This window comes from Sparus aurata, chromosome 2, assembly GCF_900880675.1.
Source record: "Sparus aurata chromosome 2, fSpaAur1.1, whole genome shotgun sequence".
NCBI classification, from domain to species: domain Eukaryota; kingdom Metazoa; phylum Chordata; class Actinopteri; order Spariformes; family Sparidae; genus Sparus; species Sparus aurata.
The window spans coordinates 16,221,151-16,247,420 of record NC_044188.1 but is presented as its reverse complement, the minus strand read 5'-3'; the positions used below and the strand labels follow the sequence as shown (position 1 = coordinate 16,247,420).

At 41.0% G+C, this 26,270-nt stretch overlaps 1 protein-coding gene across 2 annotated transcripts in view; it reads left to right on the top strand.

Annotated features, from left to right (window-relative positions):
* Nucleotides 1-26,270, top strand: part of drd2a (dopamine receptor D2a) — a 47,631-nt gene that overhangs the window by 3,047 nt on the left and 18,314 nt on the right. For both annotated transcript variants that reach the window (XM_030402897.1, XM_030402887.1), the window contains exon 2: nucleotides 21,858-22,168. In XM_030402897.1, coding sequence (XP_030258757.1) covers nucleotides 21,890-22,168 — 279 coding nt within the window. In that variant the 5' untranslated portion in view covers nucleotides 21,858-21,889. The remainder of the gene's footprint in view (nucleotides 1-21,857; nucleotides 22,169-26,270) is intronic.

Sequence of the window (26,270 nt, the reverse complement as noted above, 5' to 3'; positions counted from 1 at the left end):
AAGGGCTTCATCAGTGGGCCATTGGCTCAGTCATCGTTGTGTTACTGCATTGTGTGATGATAGTGACTTAAAAGAAAATCTGTGAGATTATTATATTAAGGGTAAAAAGTTACAAGATGGGGCACTGTTTAGCTCAGTTGGTAGCGCGGGCGTCCCATGTACAGAGGCTTTGTCCTCGCTGCAGCGGACCTGGGTTCGACTCCTGGCCTGGGGCCCTTTGTTGTGTGTCACTCCCCCTCTCTCTAATCCTGTTTTCTGTTCAAGTCTTCAGCTGTTCTATCAATGAAAAGCTGAAAGGCCAAAGAAATACAAAATAAAAGTTACAGGATGTTGCTTTAAGGTGGTTTTATGTGTATTGCGCTTATTATCAGCTCAGTAATTAAAGGGTTTAAAGCCAAATCACTTCATGTAAGTGGTCAGCAAATGGTGTCGAGGGATGATGACATGGAGTCAACAAAAAACAGCAGCATGTGCTTTGGAAAATCTCACTACAAAACACAAAAATGTACGGTATTCCGGTGCCCAAATTTGATTACTGACACGTCTGAAAAGCTTTTGCATGAGAAATCCCATGTGTGCTGGGCTGGGATGGTGCAAGTTGGCTCAAAACCATCAGAATGAAGAACCACATCCTTTAAATATTGAAGCAAGATGCTACAGAAAAGTACACAATGTACCAAAAGGAAACATGGAAATGTCTCAGTTTCTTCAGCAGCAGGGCTTTACAGAGTTGTAGAAAAAGATAAACTGTCGCCAAGAGTAGAGTAAATATTTAGTTTGATCTTTGATACTTAAAGAGTCATGACCTCAACCAAGTAGGTTATGTTTTCACCCATGTCTGTTGTTTTGTTGGTTTATCAGCAGGATTATGTAAAAGACCACCTCCTTGAAACTTGGTAGGATGATGGGTCTCGACCCACAAAAGCCCCTTTTTTCCTTCTCACTTTCCTAAACATTGAAACAGTGAAAAAAAATCTGGTGCATTTAGGTGAGTGAGTACAGAAGAGAACTTGGTGCCTCGGCAGAAGGGGATGCTTTTCAATGAGTACGCCAGCGGCTCATACAGCAGACCCAGGATACATAACAGTGTGTGTTTCCCATAGTTGTGTTAGTGTTAGCAATGGACAAAAAGCTTAGTTTGAACATTGTTTGGACCAGAATAAACAAAAGAATGGATTAAACATGGGAAGTTCACTGACCCTTGCACCTTGTTCTGTCCGAAACATAAGCAAGCTAAGATGAAATATAAATGATTTACATTCTCAGCAGACATGGAAGGTCAAAATGGCCTCCAGCCAATGTAAACTTAGACCCCTCTAACTAACAGTGAAATGAATGCATATCTCAGTAATATCACATGAAGATGCGATAGCCCACCAGCCCCAAAACACAATTACAGCTCCTCCTGTACGTCTTACACTCGGTCATGTGGCTCAGCATCCCTGTTGTGTTTTGACAAGTAAATCATTTAATTGTATCGGCTCTCTGCGAATGTATTGGACTGGCCTACATTCTCTTTCTCCTGAAACCCATTCCCCAGCATGTCAAATATGTCAACACTCCAGGGACCCGCATCATCACTGAAGGGGTGGAGGAGCCAATTAGGTCCAAAAGCCAATAGGAAATCCATCATGATCTGGTTATGCTCCAGGATACTGCTATATGCTGAGAAAAGTTATGTCAGCTGGTTGGTCTATCTGTGCATTAATGGCGTGCCCATGTTACTTATTGATCCATTACAGTGTGTATGAACAGTATGGTGCATTATGAATGAGCATTACGTGAGTATGTGTGGCAAGTATTCTTTTGCAATGCACCGTCTCGATTTGCTGAATATTCATTTTTAACACTTATTATCACACATTTTAACTTTCCAGATTCTTTGCCTTTACCGTGCAGTTTATAACACCTTAATATCACTAACACCACCACAAATTCATCTTTATATTTAGGATGCACGCATATGCAAACACACAGAGTCGCCAAGTGATTGCCTCGCCGTGAAAAGCAGACCAAAATAATTTCTACATGCCCCGACGCTCTGCTGAGAAAGAAACGCGTCATCACACACTTTTAAATTGCAAAAAACACCCCACTGGTCTTGGTCTTTTGAAGCATGATCAACAGGCATTTAAAAGTCAGCATGCGTAATATGAACAGCGCTCCTTTCCATGACCACCTCGCTGATCAGCCGTGGAGCGACGCACACACATAAACACACACACTCGTGCACGATATCCCCCCGAGAGGTGTGAAAGTGCTTTAGCTACAGTTAGGCTACACTTTCAGAGGATATCAGGTACCTCCTTGCATGCGTGCATGAGTGCACATGTGCACCGCATGCAGACACACGTGACACCCAATGAATGTCATTGGACAGAAAAAAGGTCCATAATTGGCTGTGGATCCTGTAGAACTTGAGAAAAAAATCAGCGGTAAATGGCTTTTAAAACTTCTTCCACGTCCACCAGGGAATTCTTCGAATGTTCCAGCGAACATTCCAGACCAACAGCGTGAAAGACAATGTGTGGCGATTGACAGGGTGACTATTAAGAGAAAAAAAGGGAAGAATAAGGAAAAATAGCAGAAGTAGAACGAAAGGACAGATTCTCCCAGGAGGAATGAGATTTCTTCCCAATTATCCTGCTCTGTTGTGTGTTTGGTCTTAATACCTTGAATCGGGAATGTGTGCTCCATTCAAGACTGTTTCCCTGTAGACTCTAAAATTAGTAGCAGAGATCAGATCATTCAAACACCAGCAGATGGTGCCTGACACACACAGACACTCACACACTTCTTTATTTGCCCTGAATCTCAGTCTCTAAAAGAGCAAAAATTAAAAGGTGAAAGTGAGATGAAGTGGGGGGATGAGTCATACGTCACACTCAACATCTTTTTTTTTCCCAACCTCTCGTGTCAAGTGCCAAATAAAACCCGGGGTCGCACTAAACAGCTTCTCAGCTTCCTTGACATTTTTCCCCAGGAGTCTGGAAGTCTTTTGTTTGGTGAACAAAGCAAGCATAGATCCTGCTGTCTACGTGACCTTTTGGTCTTTGCTTTGATAAATGATGGTCCAATAACATAAAAAAAAGGAAAATCTTATCTCTGAGCATAAACCAAGGTTTTGTAATAATCAGCAGCAGGCCCTTGCGTTGAGGACATAGATTTTCCATGAGGGCTGTTCTTACATTTTGACCCTCTCAAGGTTTTTTGTTTTCCATTTTTTCTATCAGTTGAACTGTAATAACAATATATTGACCTTGAAATGATGTATTACAGTGATAAGAGCTCAAACAGGCTCATGTTTCAAATCAGTCTCAACTAGTATTATGGTATTGAAATCTATTTGATAATGTACAAATTGTAATTTCTCTATATGCTGACCAATATACCAATTAGTGATGTTTTTCATATATTGTATACAATATGAAAACACATATATTATCTAGTAATATGTGCAAAATACACTACACATAATAGATTTTTAAATACATATCACTACATAATACCAATTCTATTGTTCTTCTATTTTCTTAAAGCCAAATGACAATATATTGGCACGTATTGTCAAACTTACTCGGACGCCTTCAGTTTTAAAACTTATTGTTTGTTTGTTACATTTTATTAGTCAGTATATGTAAATATATGCTGTCTTCAAGAGATATGCTACTAAGGGTTTATTTACATTAACATCGACTCAAGTGACTGCTGGTTTAAGTTGTTGCTCACAGTGCAGAACCCACTGAGAATTACAGCTGCTGTAAGCCGTTTCAGCTAACTTCCTGTCTGTTCTGCAGTTAGCGGTCCCCTGCCTCCTCTCTATGTCACCCCACTTGCACGACTTCTTTCTTTTTTCAAGGCAGCTCTCTTCACCTCTTTCTTTCCTTCAATTAGTTGGTTGTATAAGCCTTCACCGGGAGTGCTGTAACTTGCAGCTTTCCGCCATTGCCTGAGTAGGTACCAGAACAGGAGGGTCCCATCCGCTGCTTGTTTCACTAGCAGACAGGACTTCCTCTTTTTGGGAGTTTTCTGTCCTGGTTAGATGAAGGGGGCAGGAATATCAGGGACTTTCTCCTCGCTTTTACTACATGAGCAGAGGGAGGATAGACAGGGGTTACTGACCAAACACTGTTCAAATGTAGACCTATTTAACACTGATTTTAATAAGAAACTAATGCTCACAGCAGCCGCAACCGACCCAGTGATTCCATTATGCTTTTAGCCACTTTTAGTTCATTGTTTTGGTTCTTCATTATAGACTTTGTGTGAGCTCCAAGCCACAAGGAAGATCGCCAGACATTAAAGACAACTTTCTTAGTCACCAAACCATGTAATTACAATGTCACTTGATGCACTGGGCCCCAAAAAGACTATTCATAAGTGTATATTGTGAAATAAGCGGACGAAAAACAGTGTAGAATTTTTTGGAGCATCACAACCCCCACAAAATTAGTCATTTGAAATGTCAGAATTTGAGCCATTCGGTCCAATAAAGTTTGGGAGTGTGGAAGAGCAGTTAAATTATTTTATTTCTATTCAAGCTCACTGGGCAATATATTCTCAAATGCACACGACTCTATGGGCCCCACAATGTGGAAGATCCGGGTATTCAAAATGCCACTAAGTAGCTCTCATTGGAGTGAATGGGGCTCCACCTCCAATGCTGTGTCCAGATTTAATGTAACATCCTTGGTTAGCACCAACATATCACACAAACCCATAGGCAGCCATTTTTCCCAGACAATATTCACTTTAGCTGTGTTTTACAAGAAATTATAAGTCAAAGCAGGGATAAAATAGCTGTGAATACTGGACATGGCTTGGTCAGGTAGCCCAGAAAAAACTCGATATGGCATACTTATGTTGCTCCATGTCTGCAAAAGGAAACTGCTCTCTTACCACATGGGAACTTTAGGTTGTTTTCGTGAAATAGCTCTGTATCAGCATCACATGTGAATATAAATCTAAAACATACACTTTTGACATAAACAACATCTACAACGTTCCTCTTCTTTTTTCTAGATGGAAGTGTAATGGCAGTGCTGGGGACCTTGTGATTAGAGTATTCGCGACCAATCCCGTTCACCAATTGAATGTTATTACAAATGGCAACTCCAATCACTTAAGCCTTTCAGAGAAAGCTCTGACATAATAGGCCCTACAAAACCACCACTTCTGAACAATACACGGTTATTTCAGTGGGAGGAATGATTGATTGGATTTTGTTAAATTTTATCAAGGCCTCAGAAATCAGCAATTTAAAATCTTTTCTGCCTGAGAAAGATGTAGAGAGGTTCTCTCCTCATTCACTGCGCTCCCTGCTCACAGACACATCTCTTTCACATACCTGGTAAAAGTGACAACCATTAGACAAGACTGTGGCCTCTGTTGTCACTACCAATCCATGTGACACATTCTTTGCTCCAACACTTGTTGCACCTCAGGTCCTGCTGTGCTTTGTTGATGGTGTGATGAAAGCTGCTGCTCAAAAATCTGATTTTTCGATGATGGATTAGACTGTGGGCCTGAATTGTCACTGTCCCACATACGGTCATTGTCCTGCAAAATCCCATTTTCACTTTGAAAGGAAATGGCATATTTGACATCGAAGACTTATTAGCGTAGGCCTCTACATTTCGCAACCTAGTGAACCTAGGGCTGGGATGTTTGGTCGTTTGTTGAATATCTTGATTGATGATGATGCTGTGGTGGGGTCACACGTTATGCGATGTTATAGTAATGGATTGTTTATATGTAGCTGATATCGCTGCTAGAAATCTGCTAGTCACGAGTGGAAAGAGTCTGCCTGTTTCCCCTCCATCTCTGGTCAAGTTCGGACATGGATTTAGTTGAGAAAAACACAGTTTTAGTCACCTCGCTTGTTTTGTAAACTACTGCAGTTGCAGACAGGTACAGTGTGGGCTAGCACTTGATTTACCCCGGGCTTAACTTACAAGCTTCTGTTGAGCAGACAAGGTGTGTCAGGAAAAAGCAGGAGCATGGATGCTGTGGGTGGATGCGGATGTGTGTGCGTGCACACCTGCATCCTTTCCTACACGAGTGTCTGTGTGCTTCATGGTCTGCAATGGAAAAGAAGCTGGAGGTGTGTGCGTGTGTGTTCAGTATGCAGCCTCACAAGAGACATGACTAGTTGTTAGGTTGGAGCTTCCCCACGACCTAATGAGGTCGATGGAGGCTTGTTGCCAACCCTCCTCTCTCGTCTCCTTCCACTCAGCTGATGCTGTACCATTTTTACCCATATGGTTTGATGTGAGTAGGTAAAAGTGTAAATTCACTACAACAGTAACCTTTATGTCTGATTGTATCAATAGCTTTGATGCAGTGATGGTAGGGCTTTGCTCCTCGAGGGCTTTTGTCTTTATGTATGATGCCTCACTGCTTTTTTATTGAGCTCTTTACTGCGTGTCCTTCTCTCTCTTTCTCTTAGTGCGACTTGTCTAGAGGCTTTCTGGGTGGTCTTCAATATTTCATTAATTTTCACCTGCTTCTGACAGAATCTCCTCAGCAAAAACTCCCCTGTCGGTGGCTACATTTTGTACCCTGACTGCAATTTCCTCTGATACAGGTTATTGCATGTGTCAATCAAACAGATGACCGAGTGGCCCCCGTTTTCCTTTCTAAAAAGTCAAGTCTGGTAGCGTCCTGAAATAGCAAACTGCTGCGTCCACTTCTTTACCTAAATTTCTTCTCTTTCTGCAAAGTGGTTGAAACGATTTGATCTCATAATCAAAACTGCAACTATTGTAGCCGTTAAATGAATGTACTGCAAAGAGCTCAGCAGATGTGTTTCATATTAAAAGGAAACATTTGCCTACTGCTGTATATTTCTCATCTATCGTTTCGCATGTTTACATTTATGTTAAAAGAGAATTTTATGCTTTTTTTATATATATCATCATGTGCATTTGAAAGGTTGTGAATTTTAAGAAGTCCACACCAACACCTCTCGAAACACCACGTCAGTACTCCCGCCTTTAATTCTGTGACTTTGTGACATCACAAATCATGGAGTCACACGTTCACATAAATCATGCTGTGCAGCTAGTTTGGCACGTAAGAACAGATTTAGCACAGCTGCTCTGTTGTTGTTAGTGGTACTAACTCAGGCATGTGAGAGCTGACCAATCAGAGCAGACCGGGTATTCAGGAAGGGCCTTACAGTGACAGGAGGTAAAACAGAGCGTTTCAGACAGAGGGGGAGTTCAGCGCTGCAGCACTGGACAGTCTGAGAAAACCAACGTGTTTTTTGAGCATCAAATCTTGTAAACCTATTCTAATCGTAACTCGAATAAAATGATGAACCTGAAAAATAGCATAATATGTCCCCTTTAACTATTTATTGCCCTGTCTTTGATAGATGCCAAAGCAAACCAAATACACCTTCACATATGAGAGCTGTGAGTATAAACTATTATGTAATGATGAATGCAAAGAGAAAGAAGACATAATTGCAATGCCAAGATAATGACACAGTAATTGCAACTCTAAACGAGCAGGTTTATTTTCAGCATCGTAGAAGTCATCGCGGCTGCCACCTACACAGCCAGCCTGTACTGTAGGAAGTGGCTACACAACTGTGGTGACTTTTTCCTTCGCTCACGCTGCAACAAAAGAGGAGATATTTTCTGAGACTGGGAAATTTACAAGATGGTCATTGACTTTGCCAGCATCAGTGATTGTGACCTGGCAACTAAGAGGGCTGTGGTGGATAGAAAACTAATTAGGGGGAAGGCTATCGCAGGGTGGAATCGCTTTGACGGTATTGACATGGTGGTATCAGCCTGAAGTTTTGCCTCCCGTTTGCATATGGAGATACTGGGAATTAGGAAAAGATTTAATGTTGCAGGAGCTGTAGAGGCTAATCAAAACCAAATACCCTATTTGTATCATTAGAAATGCAATTTAGAAAAACAATTCTGTTAGATAAAACACGTGTGAATGATAGGCAGGGTCAATCTAGAGACACTTACACTGAAATATCATCCACACAAATTTGATTTAATGTATTATAAGTGGACACTTTCACAGAGAAAGTTTCATGTGTACAGTTTTACACATTTAACAACAGTATTATAGCATTTCAAACAATGCCCAACAACGTAAATGGATCCTGTGGAAAAGAGAGCAAAACAACACTAATGGGATGCATCGTGTATCGTGGGGAGGTAATGAAGGTGTTGTGGTAAATGGTGTGTTTCTGTGTCCGTGCACGAGAAGCGTGTGTGTTGCTTAGTTTGGCAATCAAATTTCAGGACAAACAAATTGTTGATTAAATGGGGCTTATTGTGAGATTAACAGTGCGGTTTATTGCAAGGTTTAACAAACTGATGAGTGCATTGCCGCTGCATGATTTGATGAGATTAGTACTCAACAGCCACGGGAAGAAAAGGCCTGATTATTAGTTTTTCCTCAGCCCGATGCCAGTTCACAGGCCATTTAAAATATTACGGGGGATTTGATGGCAATTACAAATGAAGCAGTCTAAAAGCAGCTAATGTCTCAACACCATTTGTGTAGTGGCAGCGAGATAATGGCTCAACCAATGTTTCTAATTAAAATAATATAATAACACAACTACAATACTGTAGTTACTGGTAAAGAACGGCAAGAGCAACGTGGGCACTTGTGAGGGAATTACAAAATAACGATGGGCAAACAATTTTTAATTAAAATGCTTATAATTACTTAGTGACGTCGTTCCAGTTTTTCTCCTCAGTAGCTAAATTATTGTTCCTCGTAATAATTAAGTCCCCCTTGCCGGCTGTAGCACAAACAATAGCATCTAGTGATCTATAACGAGCTTCTGCACCCGAGTCAGATTATATTAAAGAAAAATCTGCCAACCCCTACATGGAAGACATGCAGTTAATGCATACAAGACAAACACCCCCACTTGCGCTTCTCATCTGTTTTCGTCTGCAGAGAAAAGACTTGTCACTATTGTGGAAATCCAGGATAGCCAGATAATGCCTCCTGCTTTCATAGATCACTGCTGGGGTCAGCAGGGAATAAGAGGATGCGGTCAGATGTAAAACAGGGGGATTGTGGGTAGAGAGTGGGGTCAGGCTATTTAAGGATTATATCCAGGACAGGTCAACTGGTCGCAATTTAGAGGTTGGCTAATTTGGCTGCAACGCCATTCAACATGTTTAATGATGAGAGCTGAATGCACTGCAGTTGTTTGTCTGTGAACCATCTGTTTAAAAACACTAAGCCCTCATATGCGTATGTATGGAGGAAGGAATAACATACTAATTGCATGAACAAATGTAAGTGTGCTTGTGATATCTTACTTCGCCTTTTTTACGCTGGTTTAGTTGTCTTTCAAAACACAAAAAGAATCAAAGAAACCTAAAGCCATAAAAGGTTTACACAGTTTCAAACAACATAAATGAAATTGCTGAAAAGAAAAGCAAAGTTGTAAAAAAGTTATTTAAAAGGTGAGACAGAGTTTTCAGCCGTGAGATCCTCGGGGAGGTCGTTCCAAAGTCTATGAGGCTTGAAGGCTTGATCACCTTTGTTCATCTGGACATAGGGACGTAGGGCAATAAGAGATCTGATAAGTAAGCTGCTGCGAAGCTTCTCAGGGCTTTGTAAGTAATCAATAATATCCTGAAATCAATTCTGACTGCATCAGGTAGCAAGGATCAGTCAAAATCAGTCAAAGCAGAGTTTTGTATGAGCTTGAGGCAGGAGATGGATTCCTAACTGATGCTAGATAGCAAGGAATAACTGCAGTGTGTCTTTAAGATCTTTGGAAGAGGGTATTAGTCTAAATTATGCTAGAGTACTTCTGTTGTTGATTCAACACACAATAAACCTTGAAACAACTGCCGTCTAGCGAGCTAAAACTACCAACTTTGAGATTTAAACTCCATCTCCAGCTTTTTAAAGTTTCCAGTTGGCTGATTTTGAAACAAGAATATAGGGATGTTATAAGACAGGAGACAAACCACTTAAAACATTTTGAGTGGAAGAGCCAGTGATGCGGCTGTTTGACACAAAAAGCCAGTCGCCTGCTTTGTAACTGCCAAAAACGGAAAAACATATCAGACAATCAGGGTTGTGGCACTGACGCTAGTGTCACATAGCCAGGCCTATCTCTTGAGGAAAGATATGGCTGCATCAATTATCATTCTGGAATGGGGCAGATAAAGCACTCTGGCTCATTTTTATATATTTGAACTGATCACAATCATCTTGGGCATGGTTGAACCAAGGCGGCAGCAAAGATGCCCCCCAGAAAATGGTGTTGGGGTGAACTTGTTTTGCATGCAAGAAGACAAGCCCTGCAAAATCCCCCAAAAAAGGTAAGAGCTGTTGGCTTGTTTACATCCATACCATTCGTGACCAGGTTGAGGTGGGGGTAACTTGTCAGGTTGTTGTTGTTTTTGTTTCCTGTAGCACAGTAACACACTGATATTGCAAGGGAGGAGAACACTGCCTGTCATAGATGCCTAGTGGCAGGTTTACACCAACGGTTTAGCATCTGCTGAGTCAGACTGCACAGCTGAGGTTCACTACAGTTTCAACAGATTTTGTGGCAGGAAGGAGTGGCTGAAGGAGCATAATAGAGGAGGATATAACGCTAATGCATGTTAAAAGAAATGTAAAAAAAAGAAATATTAGACTCTAAAAAGGCAGTGCTCTGGTGGGGATGAGCTGACGGCGTCAAGGCCCTCTGGATTAAACTTTCCCTTCGGGCTAAGTCACTTTCATTAAAGCCTTTTCTATCAGATTTAATCGTTGATTATCCACATGCAGTTTTTATGTCCCGGTGACCATTGAAAGTGAAGTTAGAATTGAAATGTTTCACCGTATCCAAAGGAGAGCAGGACAAAGCCAGTTGGGTTTTGCTCTCTTGTCCAAAAAGGGTTTAGTCCCTTAAGACATAACCTTGTTCTCTCTTTAAATCGATATGATATGTGTTGACTTTTACTGTTTACCCCACTTCCAGTATGTGAGCTAAGCCAGGCTGAGCAGGCCTTGGGTTGCCTTGTATCTCTGCACTGGACACACTGTCATAAAAATAATGGATCCTCTCACCCAACATTGAGTAAAGACAGAAAACAAACATATTTCTAAGAAAACATTTAGAACATTTTGTATTTTTATGTTCTGTCTGACAAAGTCATTAGTTTTTATTGTCTGACCACAGGGCACTTTCCAAAAGTACATGCATAACTCATCAGTATTGATCCTTTGACAAATAGTAGAGTAGTAGCTGTTTCCTGAAGCTCTCTCAGATTATCTTCACACCTTTTTATGCTTGTACCCCCGACTGTCTTGCTTTGCACTAATAAAAACATCTGGGCTGTGGTCCTGCTTTTCTCGAGTTAGTGAAGCAACCGTTGCATCAGTCCTTCAGTTAGACTGAGACCAAAAACCAACAAATTGTGGCATTTGAATTTGAGTGACATTTTGTGGAATACTGCCTGTACAGTTACAAATATTAACTGTGCCATATTTAAACAATTCAGTGTATTTGCAGGCACTTCCGGGTTCCCTGGCGTTTGCACATGTCGTTGAAGTCTAAATTAAGCTAAAGTTCATTGGCCGATATGTGTGATTGTGTTTCATATCTGTTTGTGCTTACATTTAAACTCCATGTTTACAGGCAGCACTGATCTCCAACTCACAAACACACAATGCCCCAAATAAGGTCCAATATTTGGAGCCAAAATATTTGAAGCACTCACACTTTAATTACACATCAAATAGCTGATGAAACTGTTGCCACAGTTTTCACATCATCTCAGCTACAGTGGTCCATTTAATACATTTTTAGCATTGCTTTCTCACTTTGTTTAATTTTATGGCTGCCAGGTTTGTTTAATAGGACATGATGAACACACGCTGGGCTATTTCAATTTCTAACCGTTACTGTGAATTGCACTTTAAAGTTAGAGCTCCCGATCCAACCCTTGTCATTTTATGCATAAGTGTGCTTACGTGAAAGTTTTCTGGACCAGCACCTTACGGACTGTGGTCCTTATTTACCCTCCACACCACACACGGCCGCGGCACCTGTCAGCGGTTGCTACGAGTTGTGTCTGGCACCACTTACTGCGGCCCCAAATAGCCACGGCTAAAACAATAGGTGCAATTTTAAGAGTCATTTTCTCAAAAGCACAGAGAATGGTGGATAATTACTGCAGGGCTTCAAAAGATGACACATCACAATGGACTACGAAAAATAACAGGTGCTGCGACACCATTCGCTTGTTTCTAGCCCCGTCTTCTTTGTTGAGGGATCACAAAGTGTTGTGATTGTTTCGAAAACAGAGAGCTCAGGTTGAAAAGTGTGTTTTCAAAGTAGGAAATTGCAGCACTTAGACGGATAATTACAGAGAAACTGGTATTGATCAGCAAACACGGTTAAACCTTTGCAGATATGGAAAGGCCAATTTGAGCTGCAAAGGAGCAAACCTTTTCTTTATTGGACCCCTGACACTGTAATTTCTGTAAACATTCATCATGGCTATTATTTAATTTTCTAATTTATGTTTCATTTAAACCTTTATTGAACAAACAAACAACTGACAGCACCAGACATTTTTATTTTCATGCTGTAATGGTTGTTTAACCCATCAGCAAAAATGAAGACTATTGACTCCAGCGCATTATTCAGAGAACCAATTGTCTTTCCGTTTGTGTACAATAAAATCAATAATGTAAAACATATTATATGTATGATTATGCATTTAAATGTCTAAAAGATAACGAGACCTTTGTAAAATATCTTTTTGAGCTGTGTGCTAACATTATCCCCCAATTCTACCAATGATATTCAAACTCACAGAAAGGTCGCTAATGTGACTGCATGTTGCGTGAATTAAACATTTCTGCCGCAGTCACATCCGATAGATTTTCATTAGCAATGGTGGCCGGTTGTTTAACACTGAAGACAGCAACTCCCATAATCCCAATGCAACTTGGGTTTGTTGGTGTTTGTTTTGTTTAAGAAATTTACATATTGTGCATTTAAATGAAAATTACAAAACATTTAGCTACATTATCAGATATTTTATTTTGAAAAGCTATGGAGCAGCCTCAGTTTGCCTTAAAGAAATGATTTGGTGTCTCTGTAATTACATGAGGCAGTTTGTTGCACTCCATTGTACTGGCACACACAAAGAAAATGACTCATTCTAATGTTGTGTTGGCTTCATTTCACTTCTCTACGTTCTTAAATAATTCGGCAAAGAAGCTTAGGAGTTTTCATATTTGATATTAAGCTGTAGTTCAATCGGTTTGCTTCGTGCTACAGGTTTCCCTCTTTTATCGTTGGTCCGGTGCCATGAACTAATCACAGAGACAAAATGACACCAGTCTGGGCAGAAGGCCAATGACTGAGGCAACCCCAGTCCGAGAGATTTGCTTTCCTGGCCAAATGTCTGTTTCAGGCATTTTCCCTTGCTCAAAAAATCTTTAAAAACTAAGCACAGGGGTGTGCTTGGATTTGAAATGATTTTCAGGGGATATAACTGAGCTCCCTCTAATAATAATGTCCAGACCAAAGTCTTTACTTTGCTCAGTCTTAGCCTGGTCTTTGATCAAGATTGCACTGTCCCATCTAAGTGTGTGTGGGAATCACTGTGACCAGAGACCAAAAATTGGGAGCCCTCGGTCCCAATTTCTGGAAGATTTTGGAGATTTCATCTCAAACCGTGTTACTCGTTCTGATGGAATTTTAATGATTGGTGATTTCAATATTCACAGAAATAGACCTTCGATCCTCATAAGTAAATTCTTTTTTGCACTTCTCTGTACTTTTGGTTTCCCTCGTTTTGTGCATGAACATACCCATTACTTGTCACAGAAGAGTGTATTCAAACATGCTCCGTCCGCTGCAGCAGCTTCCTAGAAATTTCGAGAGATTTCAAAAGCAGCCTTCTGTTAGGGGCTCATGATTTCTTCTGCAGATAATTAGATTAGCTTCAATAAAATGTGAATTAGTTATTTTCCAGCCACTTCCGAGATTCCCAGAGTTTCTGTTCATACAAAGTTTGAGATTATCTCTCTTAAAACATTGTCTATGCTGGTGTTACCGTCTAACTGCCCCCTCAACCCTGCACCAATTAAAGTTTTTAAAGGTCGACTCACTTGATTTGGTAGGATGAGAGTAATAAACATTGTTTATTTATCGCTGTATAATATATCTTAAATTCTGTCTTTTCTGTCCTTGACCGGTGCATAGACCCCCATTTCAGAATGCTGCTGCTGGAAACTTGAAATTTTAACCATATTACACCGATTTTAGCTGCTCTTCATTGACTCTCTATCCATGTCAGATTGGAATTTAAGGGTCTTTCTACTCTTCTTAAATGTATATTCCATCCTGAACTCTCTGCTCTCAGAATGCAGAGATACTGCGGTCTGTCTGCAGAGTTAAAAAGAAGTCAGCAGGCTTCGGGGTCTTTTTCTGTCCTTCTGACTTTCTTCTTCTTCCAAAACAGTCTCACTCTGTTGTGGCCTTAAAATCCCTAAATCCAAACCTAAAACATATTCTTAAATGACTTCAGGCCTCTCTAATCCTCCTTTATTTATTCGTCCTACAGCCACAGATAGGTGTCTTTTTTTTCCTACCCACTCTTCTCTTCTGCCTCTCTCCCTATTTTCCCCTACTTTCGTTACACTCTGGCGTCCTCCGTCCGGGGACCTCTCTCTTTCCCCTGGCTGTCAGCGTCTCATTCCAGATGTTCTGACTCTGGGTGTCTGTCCTCCAAGAGATTCAGCCTCTCCCTTTGTCTCTGTTTCTCTCTCTGTCTCCCCTGTGTGTTGGTTTTCTTTCACCAAGCTGTATGAATGGTGTATTCGAGCTTTCCCTCCTGTGTGTTTTGTGCCTCTCCTGTCCTCTTTCCAGGTTTTCCATAGTGGAGAGGAGGTCGGGGAGGCTTGGTTACTGTTTGTTTGGTGGCAACTGGAAATTGCTGTTGGGATTAGCCGATCACTAAATGTACAATCTACAATACAGCAGTGGTGAATGTCCAAGAACACACAAGATCTATCATTTATCTGTTAACTTGTCTTGAATCATGTCCAAATGAGTTTTACCTAAGCTGTGCAGGCAAGAAGCGGTTAGGCCGGTGTCGCTGAGTGTATTGAGGTATTACCTTGTTTATAATATGTTATCCTTGTGTAATTTCATTCTCACTCTGCACTCCAAGCTGTGTCACTCTTTGCCAAGCCTTACAGATACTTTTCACACATCCTCCGTCATGGTGATCAAGGGAGGAACAACAATACGCACTGAATCTAAATGCTCCATCGTGGCAATCAAAGTGGAAAAAGATGAAAGGACTGAATAGTGACTAAACTATCTTTTCAAGTGCCACAGAGGCCACTTGATATATTAAATTTTTCCACAACCTATTGGGAGAAAGGTGTAAACATCCTTCTTTTTGAGACATGCTTTCAAGTGCACACTTTTTCCATTTCGTTTCAGTATTCTTTCAATTTACAGCCTCCATACGGTGGCTTTGTAGATTGTCACCATGTTTGTATTGATTAAGGCTCTGGGACAGTTTGTTTTGTTCCCTCGGTTGAGGGAGGCATGCTGATTACTTCAGCCATTTCCCCAACCAGGTTAACAGCCAATCATGAGAGCAACATTAGAAATTAAAAATGTAAATGTTAGATGTTGGCAGGTACTTGGAGGTCTTTACCCAGGGACAAAGTCTCAAGGACATTTGTAAGTCTAATAGAACCAAACCACATGTAGGCGAAGAAAAAGAAACAAGGCTTTTTGACAGAAAAAACATAAAGTTTGCACCTTCTCTTGCATCCATTATGGTCATGTTCTTTGTTGGTATTCAGATTGTTTGACGTAGTTTCTGCTCCTCTTCCAAGGTGAGCTGAACACTTCTATAGAATGATTCTGAATACAGTGTTGCCTGGAAAAACTACTCCTCATGAGATGAAAAACAGCGCAAACACTGATTCCTTACTTACTCGATTCACTATGAGATATGTTTGCTTTATAAGTCACAAGAATAAAATCAACACTACTGTGGGGTTTGTCACAAACACACAGAGGTTTGGCAATCAGTTGGGTCGGGCCAAAGGATATATGTAAATTTTCCCTGTAAATAATACAGTGCAGTGCCAAGGGCAGTGGTCAGCTTGCTTCGTGTTCCAAAATATTGAAAGAATACTAATTATTCATGCCCAGGTCACAAGGGAAAAAAACAATTACCCCAAGAGACCTGTATTCAAGCGTTTGGAGCAGAGCATTTGGCCAGGTCAGGCGGCCTCCACTATTACAACTTGCATGGGTAGGAAGCAGGTCAAGGATGGTGGTTGTCTTGGTTGTGATAGTATTAGTTCCTAAACACACTCAAAAAGAATAAAAATGCTTAACGATGTGTTGCCTCAACTTAGAAAAGAAAATACGATCACGTTAAACTGGCCTGTAACACATCATTGTAAGACAACACCATTAAGTAGACAACCTGTATAATGGATGGTACACACACACTGCCAGGACTAGCAGAGCGTTCTCATCCAAGGTCGTCAAATAAAGATGCTTCACTGTCACACTTCTTGCTGCCTCATACAGATGCACAAGGTACTGTTCAGCGTCATTCAAAGCTGTCCTCCCGGAAAGCCTTTCTAACAATGTTAAAATGGTTGGGTTTGCGAAAACATCATTGACGTTTGGATTCACAAACTCCTGAGTGAAGGTCCCTGTGTGTAACCTGCCACTCTATCCTGACCATTGTCTGTTTGGAAACTTTGCCGTGACTATCTCATATTGACGCAGACATGTTTTCATTTAAGTTACTTAAAAGCCTGCTGGAATCCATGCAGACGCTTAAGTGTGTCTGTGAATGTGGTAAGGGCTGTAACAAAACATCAGTATTTGACATCCTGGCAATGAGACAGGGCTGCAAATGTGTATAAAGGGGACACTGATTCATACGTATCCACTCAGTTGAAAATTTCTTAGGCGAGACACTGAACTGTTTTTATTGTCATTGACCTTGACCTCACTGACCTGTGGAGAAACACATGATCATCATTACACTCAGGTTCAGGTCACAGAGGACACCATTTAAAGAATACAAGATAGTGAATGCAGCAATGGAGAGAGGAAGGGTTTGTGTTTTTTGAGCCAGTACCAGCTATCAGGCCAGCAGTGAGAACAGTCTCAAGTACTGTAAGGAAGGAAGTAAAGCGGGCAAATAAATAAGATTAGACAACACAGGGCATCTGCAGGGTGCACACACGGGCTGGTGCCCCAGAGCAATGCTTACACATCCTAACAGGAGCACTCTCCCCTCACCCACTCCTTCACTCCCTCTCTTTCTTCTCTTACACTTTCTCTCTAAATCAGTTTTTTCTCCTTGCACTAAGGCTTCCCTTTGCCCTCCTCTGGTAACTTTACTTATTAATTTAGCTGTCTACTGGGCTCACAAATTCCAGGCGCTTATAGACTTTAGTTCCCTCTGCACAAATCCAAAGCTAAATACATCTTTGTGTACCTGCTTCTTTTCTGCCGCTGCTTTTTGCATTTGTTCAATGCACTGTGATATTACCTGTATTCAGCTTTAGTTGGCCTTAAATTGTGATCTGATCCTGTCTGTAATGGCAATCGGAACAAAAAAAAAAAAAAATGCGTGCAAACAATAATTACCCTTTTCAGGTTTTAACGTTCACAGTCAAGGCTGAGATAAGCATGCAGAACCTTTGTGAAAGTGTCAGGTAATCCAATCAGTGCAGTGACATTCAGATGTACCGCAGGTTAGACGTAGCCGACCCTATTAAAAAATTCACATATAGCCAAGACAGTCTGTCCTTCGCAAAGCGCAACGTGTCTGGAAAATCCTTGAGGTCCTTAAAAATCAACAGAGATAGTCAAGGACTTCTGAAGAAGAACACTTAGTGCGTGTATAAGGCGGGAGAGGACACTATATTATCTCTATAGAATTTTGCTTTCTCAAGTCAACAGTTTTTTTTTGTTTTTTTTTTTCAAATTATTCGATACTTTCTTCAAGAGCTCCATAGACAGCCCAAGAATGTTTAAAAAAAAGGCTGTAGGGCAGAGCATTTTTGGACGATAAAGAAATACCCTGAAACGATATGTTTATTAAAGATACCATGAAGAAAAACCCTGCCTGAAGAACCTCAAACAAAACATGGCTTCACATGTCAGGTTTGCTCAAGATAACCCTAATGTATGTCACATATTGCCCTTTGGTTCTACAATCTGTAGATAGGTAAGACACAATAAGTCATGTTCCAAAGAAAGAAACCGTTGCATAACACCACCAGGACTTCACATGCCCAGTCCCACTAAAGCTAATTTGAGGATTCACTGCTTTCATTTAACTGAATGATACAAAATCCTCTTCGTGTTTTCAGTAATGTTTTCCTGCTGAACTGATAAAAAAAGTTGTGGATTTTTTCTTTAGAGATTATTAGAATAAATAGAAGGACTTGAGAGAAAAAAATGACTTTTAAATGGTGTTAATTTCATGGGTCATAGTATAATAATGTGAAATAAACGTAGAAAATGTGCAAAGAAAAGCGATCAAAAGTCAATTTCTTAAAGTGCAAACACTGAGCAGCCCTCATTGCCAGGTAGACTTTCGAAAAGATGGACAAAGAGGTCAAACCAACAGAAATGAGACAGGAGGCAAATGTCAGTGAAGGGGAAAGCCTCATACCAGATCAAGTGACATTTGGAAGCATATTTCTTCTTCTTGGGACCTGTTTTTTCAGCGGCAAACTGAGTGGAGTAATTGAGCGAGCGCAGGATCGAAAAGGCGTTTGCACAAGGTTGCCTGGCACGACACGTATCCCACACAAAAACTGAGAAACACCCATTTGTTAGGTTTCACTATGAAATGACCATCAGGCGTACGGTTTAAAAATAGGGAGACTCATGTGAAAAGTGTGTTGGCAGTGCTGAACCCCCACATTAGCTTTGGCTGAACTCAGGAATACACAACTACATTTTGTACCGCATCGCTTATATTGGACTGACGCAGTCTCTTCACCGTCCATTTGTTGAAGAGTAGGAATTACAGCAGCCAAAACCGTTCCAGTGTCCAAATGGGCCTGTGAGTGCTGTTTTGAAACAGAGGTGAACTTATCATTTATGCATGAAGTATGATGCAGGGTTTGGGCCTTCCCCTGCAACCACTCAGGGATCAATGAATTCTGAAGTAAAAAGTCTTGAAGTTGGAGCGCCGACTGTAATCCTGTTGACGTTTTTTCAAAAGGGAACCAAATGCAGGGCATACAGAGTTAGGCAGGTTGGGAAAAACAAAGGTAAGCTCTGATAAAATAAAGTTGACATCCACACAAAAAAAAAAAAAAAAAAAAAATATTACAAAAGAGTAATACAAAAGCAGAGGACAAATCAAGAACACAGAGGACACAAGAGACAGGAACGGACACAGGATAGGCAGATGAATCAACATCAAGAGGGCGGAAAAACACAGGCTTATAAATAGGCTGCACAGGAACTAATTAACTAACGATACACAGGTGTACTCTGCCAAAGGGTCAGAAAAAGACAAAGACAGAAAGTGGAAAGAAACACAAGACGCACAAGGATATAATCCACAAAATAAAACAGGCGGTGATCAAACCAAAAATACAAACCATGACGAACCATGACGCTTCCTGATTGCGTAGCATCACCTGCAGGTACTCAAGGGAGAGATACAAAATGTGTCTATGTACTAAAGGTGCTCAAAATCAAAGCAGAACTTTGTCGTCGGACATGTCACATCAAGGTTAGAGACAAAAGCTATCTACAGATTTACAAGGGGAAGGGAAATAACTGTTGGGTTGTGAAAGTGAAATTGGATGCACAGGTAAAACGAGTTGGATGTAAATGGGGATTTGAAGTAGATTCTCGTCAGCGGGAGCGATAGCCTCGGAGACTGCAGAACCAATTATGGTGTGAGTGAACAGGGGAGAGGGATTGAAAATGGAGCCGGTGGAAAGCGGAGAATGACATAGACATTAATCCAGGTATGAGGGAACTGCACGGCTAAGAGTTTTTGTAAAATAAGACGTGTCGGTGTATTTTTTACATTATTCTCGTGCAGCTTCATTAAGTCTGCAGCTGCGGGTTTTCATAACGTAACGATGGCAAATCAGAGCGCGGGATAAAATATAGAGTCAGTCATGACATAGATAAACACTGAGGAGTGGTGAAATGATGCAAAAAAACACAGACATCAAAGTGAGCCGACTTCAAATATTCATAAACCGAGGAACATCCAGGCTGTAATCATATCCCGCACAATATATGCAATGTTTTGTTTGCAGCGCAGCAACTGCGAGGTGTTACACAGTTAGACTGACTGCGAACGAGGTCGTTAAAGGAGTCATTTACAGAGATCATGCATAATGATGCATTGAATTCGAACACATAGACGTCCCATTATTATTTGATGCCGATAATGCAAGTAAGAAAAAAGTCAATGCAAATATAAGTGGCTGTGCTCGTCACTGATTAAACAAAAGACACATTGAGTCTGCTAGGTGTGCTTTTCAGCCACCCTGAACTACGCCGCTTGTCTTCAAAATACCTTGGAGACTTTTAGAACACAAGCAGCACAGCGGAGTAGTGTTTCGATGTCTCCATTTAGTTTGTATCCCAAGCTTTACCAGCACGCACACGAGGACGCATGTGGACACTCACAAGTACATCAGCAACGCAGCTCAAATGTCGGCCAGCTGCTGAAGGCGGCATGCAACCCAATAGCCACGTGTAAGCCAAGTATGTTTCAATTTTGTAGTTTGTTCAGGTTGAATATTCTCTGTCTCTTTCGTCACAATGTTGTGTTTATGCTTTTCTTTTGTATAGGCACAAAAGCAACTTAGGGTGGTTAGGGTTAGGAGAGCATCATGGTGTGGCTAAAAATACCTGTTTTGGTTGCCCCGATCATAGGTGTTTTTGTAACAACAAACACCCCAACAGAGGAGGTTTGATGCCGCAAAAACAGATAGAAATGTGTCCAGGTGTCCTTACAAATATCCTGTGGTGTGACTCTCCCATCTGGCAGCCTTGTTGGCCTGTAATAAGTGTCCCACTGATCATCAGTCGGTGGTGGTTACGTGCCAAGAAATAAAGCAATGCATCTACAAAATGCGAGCAAGGAGAAGATTGCTACGTAATTTAAACCTGGGTGTAGGAATACAGGGTTTCGAAATATTTTGAAATTTGCAAACTGTGATATATAGTATTTAGAATATTTTCTAGGCCGTGTGGATGCATGCAGTGTGCTTTGGTGTGAAAGCAGCCGTACTTGTAGTCTTTCAATGAAAAGTACTTTTTGTTCTCACAGTGAAATTAAATGAAAAAGTTTATTTATCTGAGTGTTTTCTTGTGTTTTGCTTCAGCCTCTTGAATCGCTGTAAACGGAAAAGAAAGTTGCCGCACTGGGGAAAAAGGCTTTGCTTCAGTACATCACAATATGTTGTGGTGAATGTAGACTTTACGGTCATTAGGGGACGCATTTGTATTCCTGCCAGTTTCTTAAATGAACCTCTTAAAGACTTCATCTGAGGTTCATTAAAGATAGCAGGGTTTTTATGGTTATAGTTTGATGAGAGATGTCAGACGGGGATGTGGTGGATGCATTTTACATCATTTTATACACTTTTGGAACCTCCAGTAAAATCTATTATAAAGATGAAGCCATTACTGGGCGCAGTGGGGGAGAGGAGATTAATAGACAAGTTGCGCCTGCGAAGCAGTTTCTGCACGGATACACTTAAAAAACATTACAGCGTTTTTACTTCATAAACTGCCAACATTCACATTAATATAAGTACATTCAAAAACACTGTTTCCCTCTCGTGTTTTTCAGGGCCTGTTCTTGGCCTTCGTCACTCACAGCTAATGGATGTCTTTACCCAGTATGCCTACAATGACAGTTTCTTTGATAATGGAACATGGGGCCTCAACGAAACAGATCAAGAGCACAAGCACCCTTACAACTACTATGCCATGCTGCTCACCCTGCTCATCTTCGTCATCGTCTTCGGCAACGTGCTGGTGTGCATGGCTGTGTCCAGAGAGAAGGCTCTGCAGACCACCACCAACTACCTGATCGTCAGCCTGGCTGTCGCGGACCTCCTGGTGGCCACGCTGGTGATGCCCTGGGTCGTCTACCTAGAGGTAAGATAATGGCGATAGACACACCCACGCACGCGTTGCACACACAGGAAGACGAATAAATAACGTGACATGACATGTTCTCCGTATCTGTGTATGTACAGTTCACCTCCTCTTCTCTGTGCGTTTGTCTTGTGTCATTGGAAAAGCACTAGAAAAACAAAAGGAGGGGGTTTGCAGACTCAAACCAGAGAAAATCAGTTCTTAAGACAGAATTCGGTTCGACATTAAGAGGTCAAAAAATACGAAAGAATATTATGCATAGGACAGGCATTTATCTGGCATCTGGAGCAAGTAAAAACACAGGTGAAAATGGTTTGAGCCAAGCATGCTGCCAGCAGTCATCAGCAGGTCAAGAGGCTCAAGGTGAAACAGGGGTGACGGATAAAATGCTTCACATCGGCATTGCAAATATCAGTCATGCCGTGGTTTAAGGCCTGTAATGTAGCAACACCATGTGACATCATTAAAATGTCAGACCTGTCTAGTCAGTCGCAGGTCAGATGTTTATGAATAATTCCTCCTTATTCTTCGATACATCATTTTAAATTCACTGCTGTGTGGGATAATGCAGACCTGTTTTTTTTTTATCTCAGTTATGACACATCAATGTCCACTAGCCTTAAACAGACCAGAGTCTTAGGGCTGGCATAAAATCACCTCCAATCTGCCAAATCAATAGCAGACAGGATGCAGGCTATCTCTCAGAAAGACTGTTGCTCATTTCTCGTGTCTATCTCCTCGGTCCAGGGGTTATTTTTGACCATCAGGCTTTAGGTCACACTGTTAGATGTAGAGAAAGGCAATCTAATACTACAGGGACTCTAATCCTCCTGTGTCTCTCAGTGAGTCATGATGATTATCACGCCGATCAGATTACAGTATATAAATCCATAGGGTGTTGCCATGCATGTTTGTTTGTACACACAGTGGTGAAAGTGTTATTCTGTAAAAGTAATCTTATTTTTGTTGTTGTTACCAATAAACTAAAAAAAAAAAAAAACCTCTGTGATCATAGAGTGCATCAGGGGTGAAGTAATGTTGGGGGCTAACCTGGAAGATAGCATCGCCCTGGTTTCTTGGACAGTCAGCCAATGGGAATTTTCCATTGGTTTCTGGCTTATTGAGGAAAAATAAGCTCTTTTGAGGCTTAAATGCAATTGCAAGAGGCAAAAAGGTAATGGTTAGCTCTGAGCAAGACTACCCCAAGGTTGCATGGCTTCAGCATCACCACCCCTGCTTCTAACTACACTTCTCCAAAGATCTACAAATTGGAAAGCTTATGTTAGAATAGTTTGCAGGTGAAGTTTAACACACGAGTAGGCAAGTTTCTGCATTGGGAGTGATGATGTGTAACGGACACTAAACTGCCTCTACCTGATCTGAGGAGCACATGCTTAAGAGCTTCCACCATCTAGGGCAGCTAGGTATAGCAACTGCTGTAGTTCTCTGTGTGTTTGTTTTCAAGGGATGTTGCCCTACCTAACTATTCAAGATGGCAGACGCCCTTGTGCATGCACAAGTCAGGTTGCATCCAAAATCACCCACTCATTCGCGGTTCCCTACCTAGGGAGTCCTATATAGAAGACTATATAGTGAGCTCATCAGTCAAAAAAAAGAACTCTTTGAGACACAACAAGGGGAATTACATTTTTCCCTCCAGTGCGATGCATGATGGTGTAAGATGCTTGGTTAGTGACCATCTGTTGTACACTGCTTTTCATGATGCATTGTGGGATACTTTGAGTCAGAGGTATAATAATCTCACTATACATTCAGACGACACTATGAAATGGTATGTGAGTGATTTCGGATACGGCCTGAGATCGAGCAGTGACGGTTCCCAACAACCTCTGTGGTCTCATTTAGCCACTTGTTAGCAACAGCCTTTTTTAAGACTTGTAAAAGCTTTCAAATTCATGATTGGAGTTATTACTGCCCTCATTTATGTCTTAGGACAAAACGTGAAAATCTCTTTAGCTTGAAAACCCACTGACTTTGAGACGAAGGAACCAGAAGTGCAAAAAATGCTGACTTGCCTTCCGGTTTAATGACTCTGCTGCAGTACTGTGCTGGCACTAGATATCAGACAAACCTTTCTCCAGGAAGTATGCAACCTGCACACTGCGTTTGTTTTTTATCAGAATTATTGACTTGCTTTCTCTGTTGATGTGGGCATCTGTGTCCACAGGCAGTGAGCCTACATCAAAGCTTCGGAAAAGCAGGAATTGAATATTAATCGGCCTCCTATCAAAGCTCAAATAGTAGTATCAAACTTTCTCAGTAAAATATTGATTTAGATTTCACGGCAGAACAGTGGGTCTCTGGTGGTTATGATTGTTTTAATTGCACAGGTGTGTGCTTTTTTTTATTTTAGCGCATTAGGAGAGAAATGAGAGGTTGAACCACTCTGAACACTCGCCCACTCTTTATCAAATATAACTGACAGCATATATTTAGATAAAAGTTCGACGGTTGTCTGTCCTGTAAGTTTATCCTGGTGGAGACGTGCAGAACCAGTGTCAGGTTACACGAACACTTAATCAGCAGTCAGCTGCTCTCTTGTTTCTGCTGGAATCCCCAGCTTTTTTTTGTTTATCTTTGGAGAAACCCACTTTTGTCACACAGCCCTCTTTACAAAATGAGGACAGGAGCAAGAGACAGAAATTGTTAAGGGCAGCTTCAGTGTCATGGATTTAAGGAATATTTCAGGCATTCAGGAATGAAATATGATAACCTTTGGGGACTCAAGGATTTTATGAAGAGTAAACAAAATCAGATGCTCAGATATGTTGAGTGTTGTCCTCTGCATGGTTTAAACCTCAGAATCCTACATTTACCATAATGCTAATCAATAACATCATTTCTGAGGCTCATGTCTTTCAAAATCCATGACACCGTTTTGTAACACTGGCTTTCTTTATGATTATACACTCTCTGGTCCTAGCCTCAATCAGCCAGATGAAATCACTATGACATCATCTGGGTTTATTTCTTAGACTTTCGGCCCCGTCCACACATATATAGGTATTTGAGAGCCGAAATGATGGAACCAGATGCAGGGGACTGTAGGCAGATCAGTGGATGAAGTTTCAAGTAAAATACACAGCAGGGACAGACAAAAATAACAGATGACTTGAGAAAAACTAAAGACTGGACTTATATACAAACTAATCTAACGAGGGGATGAGTAAAGGTGGAGAAAGGCAGAAAAACATAGGTGAGGGGAAAGAGAGAAAAGGGTGTGAAAACAGATGCAGAGGAAGTGGCAAGTAATTTAGAACCTACAGAATTCAAAGTATGAACGATTTTTGTGATCCTGACTTAACAGAGGTTAATTCTGTGCTAAATAGCTCCTCTGTGCATAGGTATTTTTTATTTTAAAGTTTCCAAAAATACCTGTATGGAATAGGCCTTAGAGCTCCAATTAGACCCACAGATGACGAGTCAAGTGTCCTTCATGTAAGAAGTGAAGGGCCACAAAAATGTATCATCAGACATAATTCAACTTTGAACAGTCTAGTGTTGGTGAAACTGGGTACTTGTTAGCGGTCATACATTACAGGGCTGCGGCTATTTTTCTTAATTAATTTATTTGACGGGTATATTTAAACACATTGGCATTACAAATTCAGTCGCAAAATGATTTATGTGAGCCCCAGGAATTCAAATCTGGATCAGAAAACCATCATGATTATTATTTCATTTAGGTTAGGAATTGATTACAGTTTCATAATGTTTTCCTGAAAACATCTTTGAGGGGATGGTGACACACACACACACGCACACACACGCACACACACACACACACACACACACACACCAAATGCTTATGGTTTCCTGTCTCAACTGATTTTGTGCCAATAACATGACCCATTTTTGGCTATTTTATCCCTAAAAAAAAGTAGTCCTGCTCCAGTAATATGCTGAGAACTAAGCACGGGGTGCTTGTCAAAGTCAAAATGTATTACCCAGCATGTGTTTTAAATCGTCGCTCATCAGATTTTAGCCTCCTGCTAATGGGAAGTGGGATTAACTGAGACGTCAGCAGTTGGACTGCTGTAATTGCTTGGAAATAAGTTGGTAGAAGTGGGAACCTTAATAT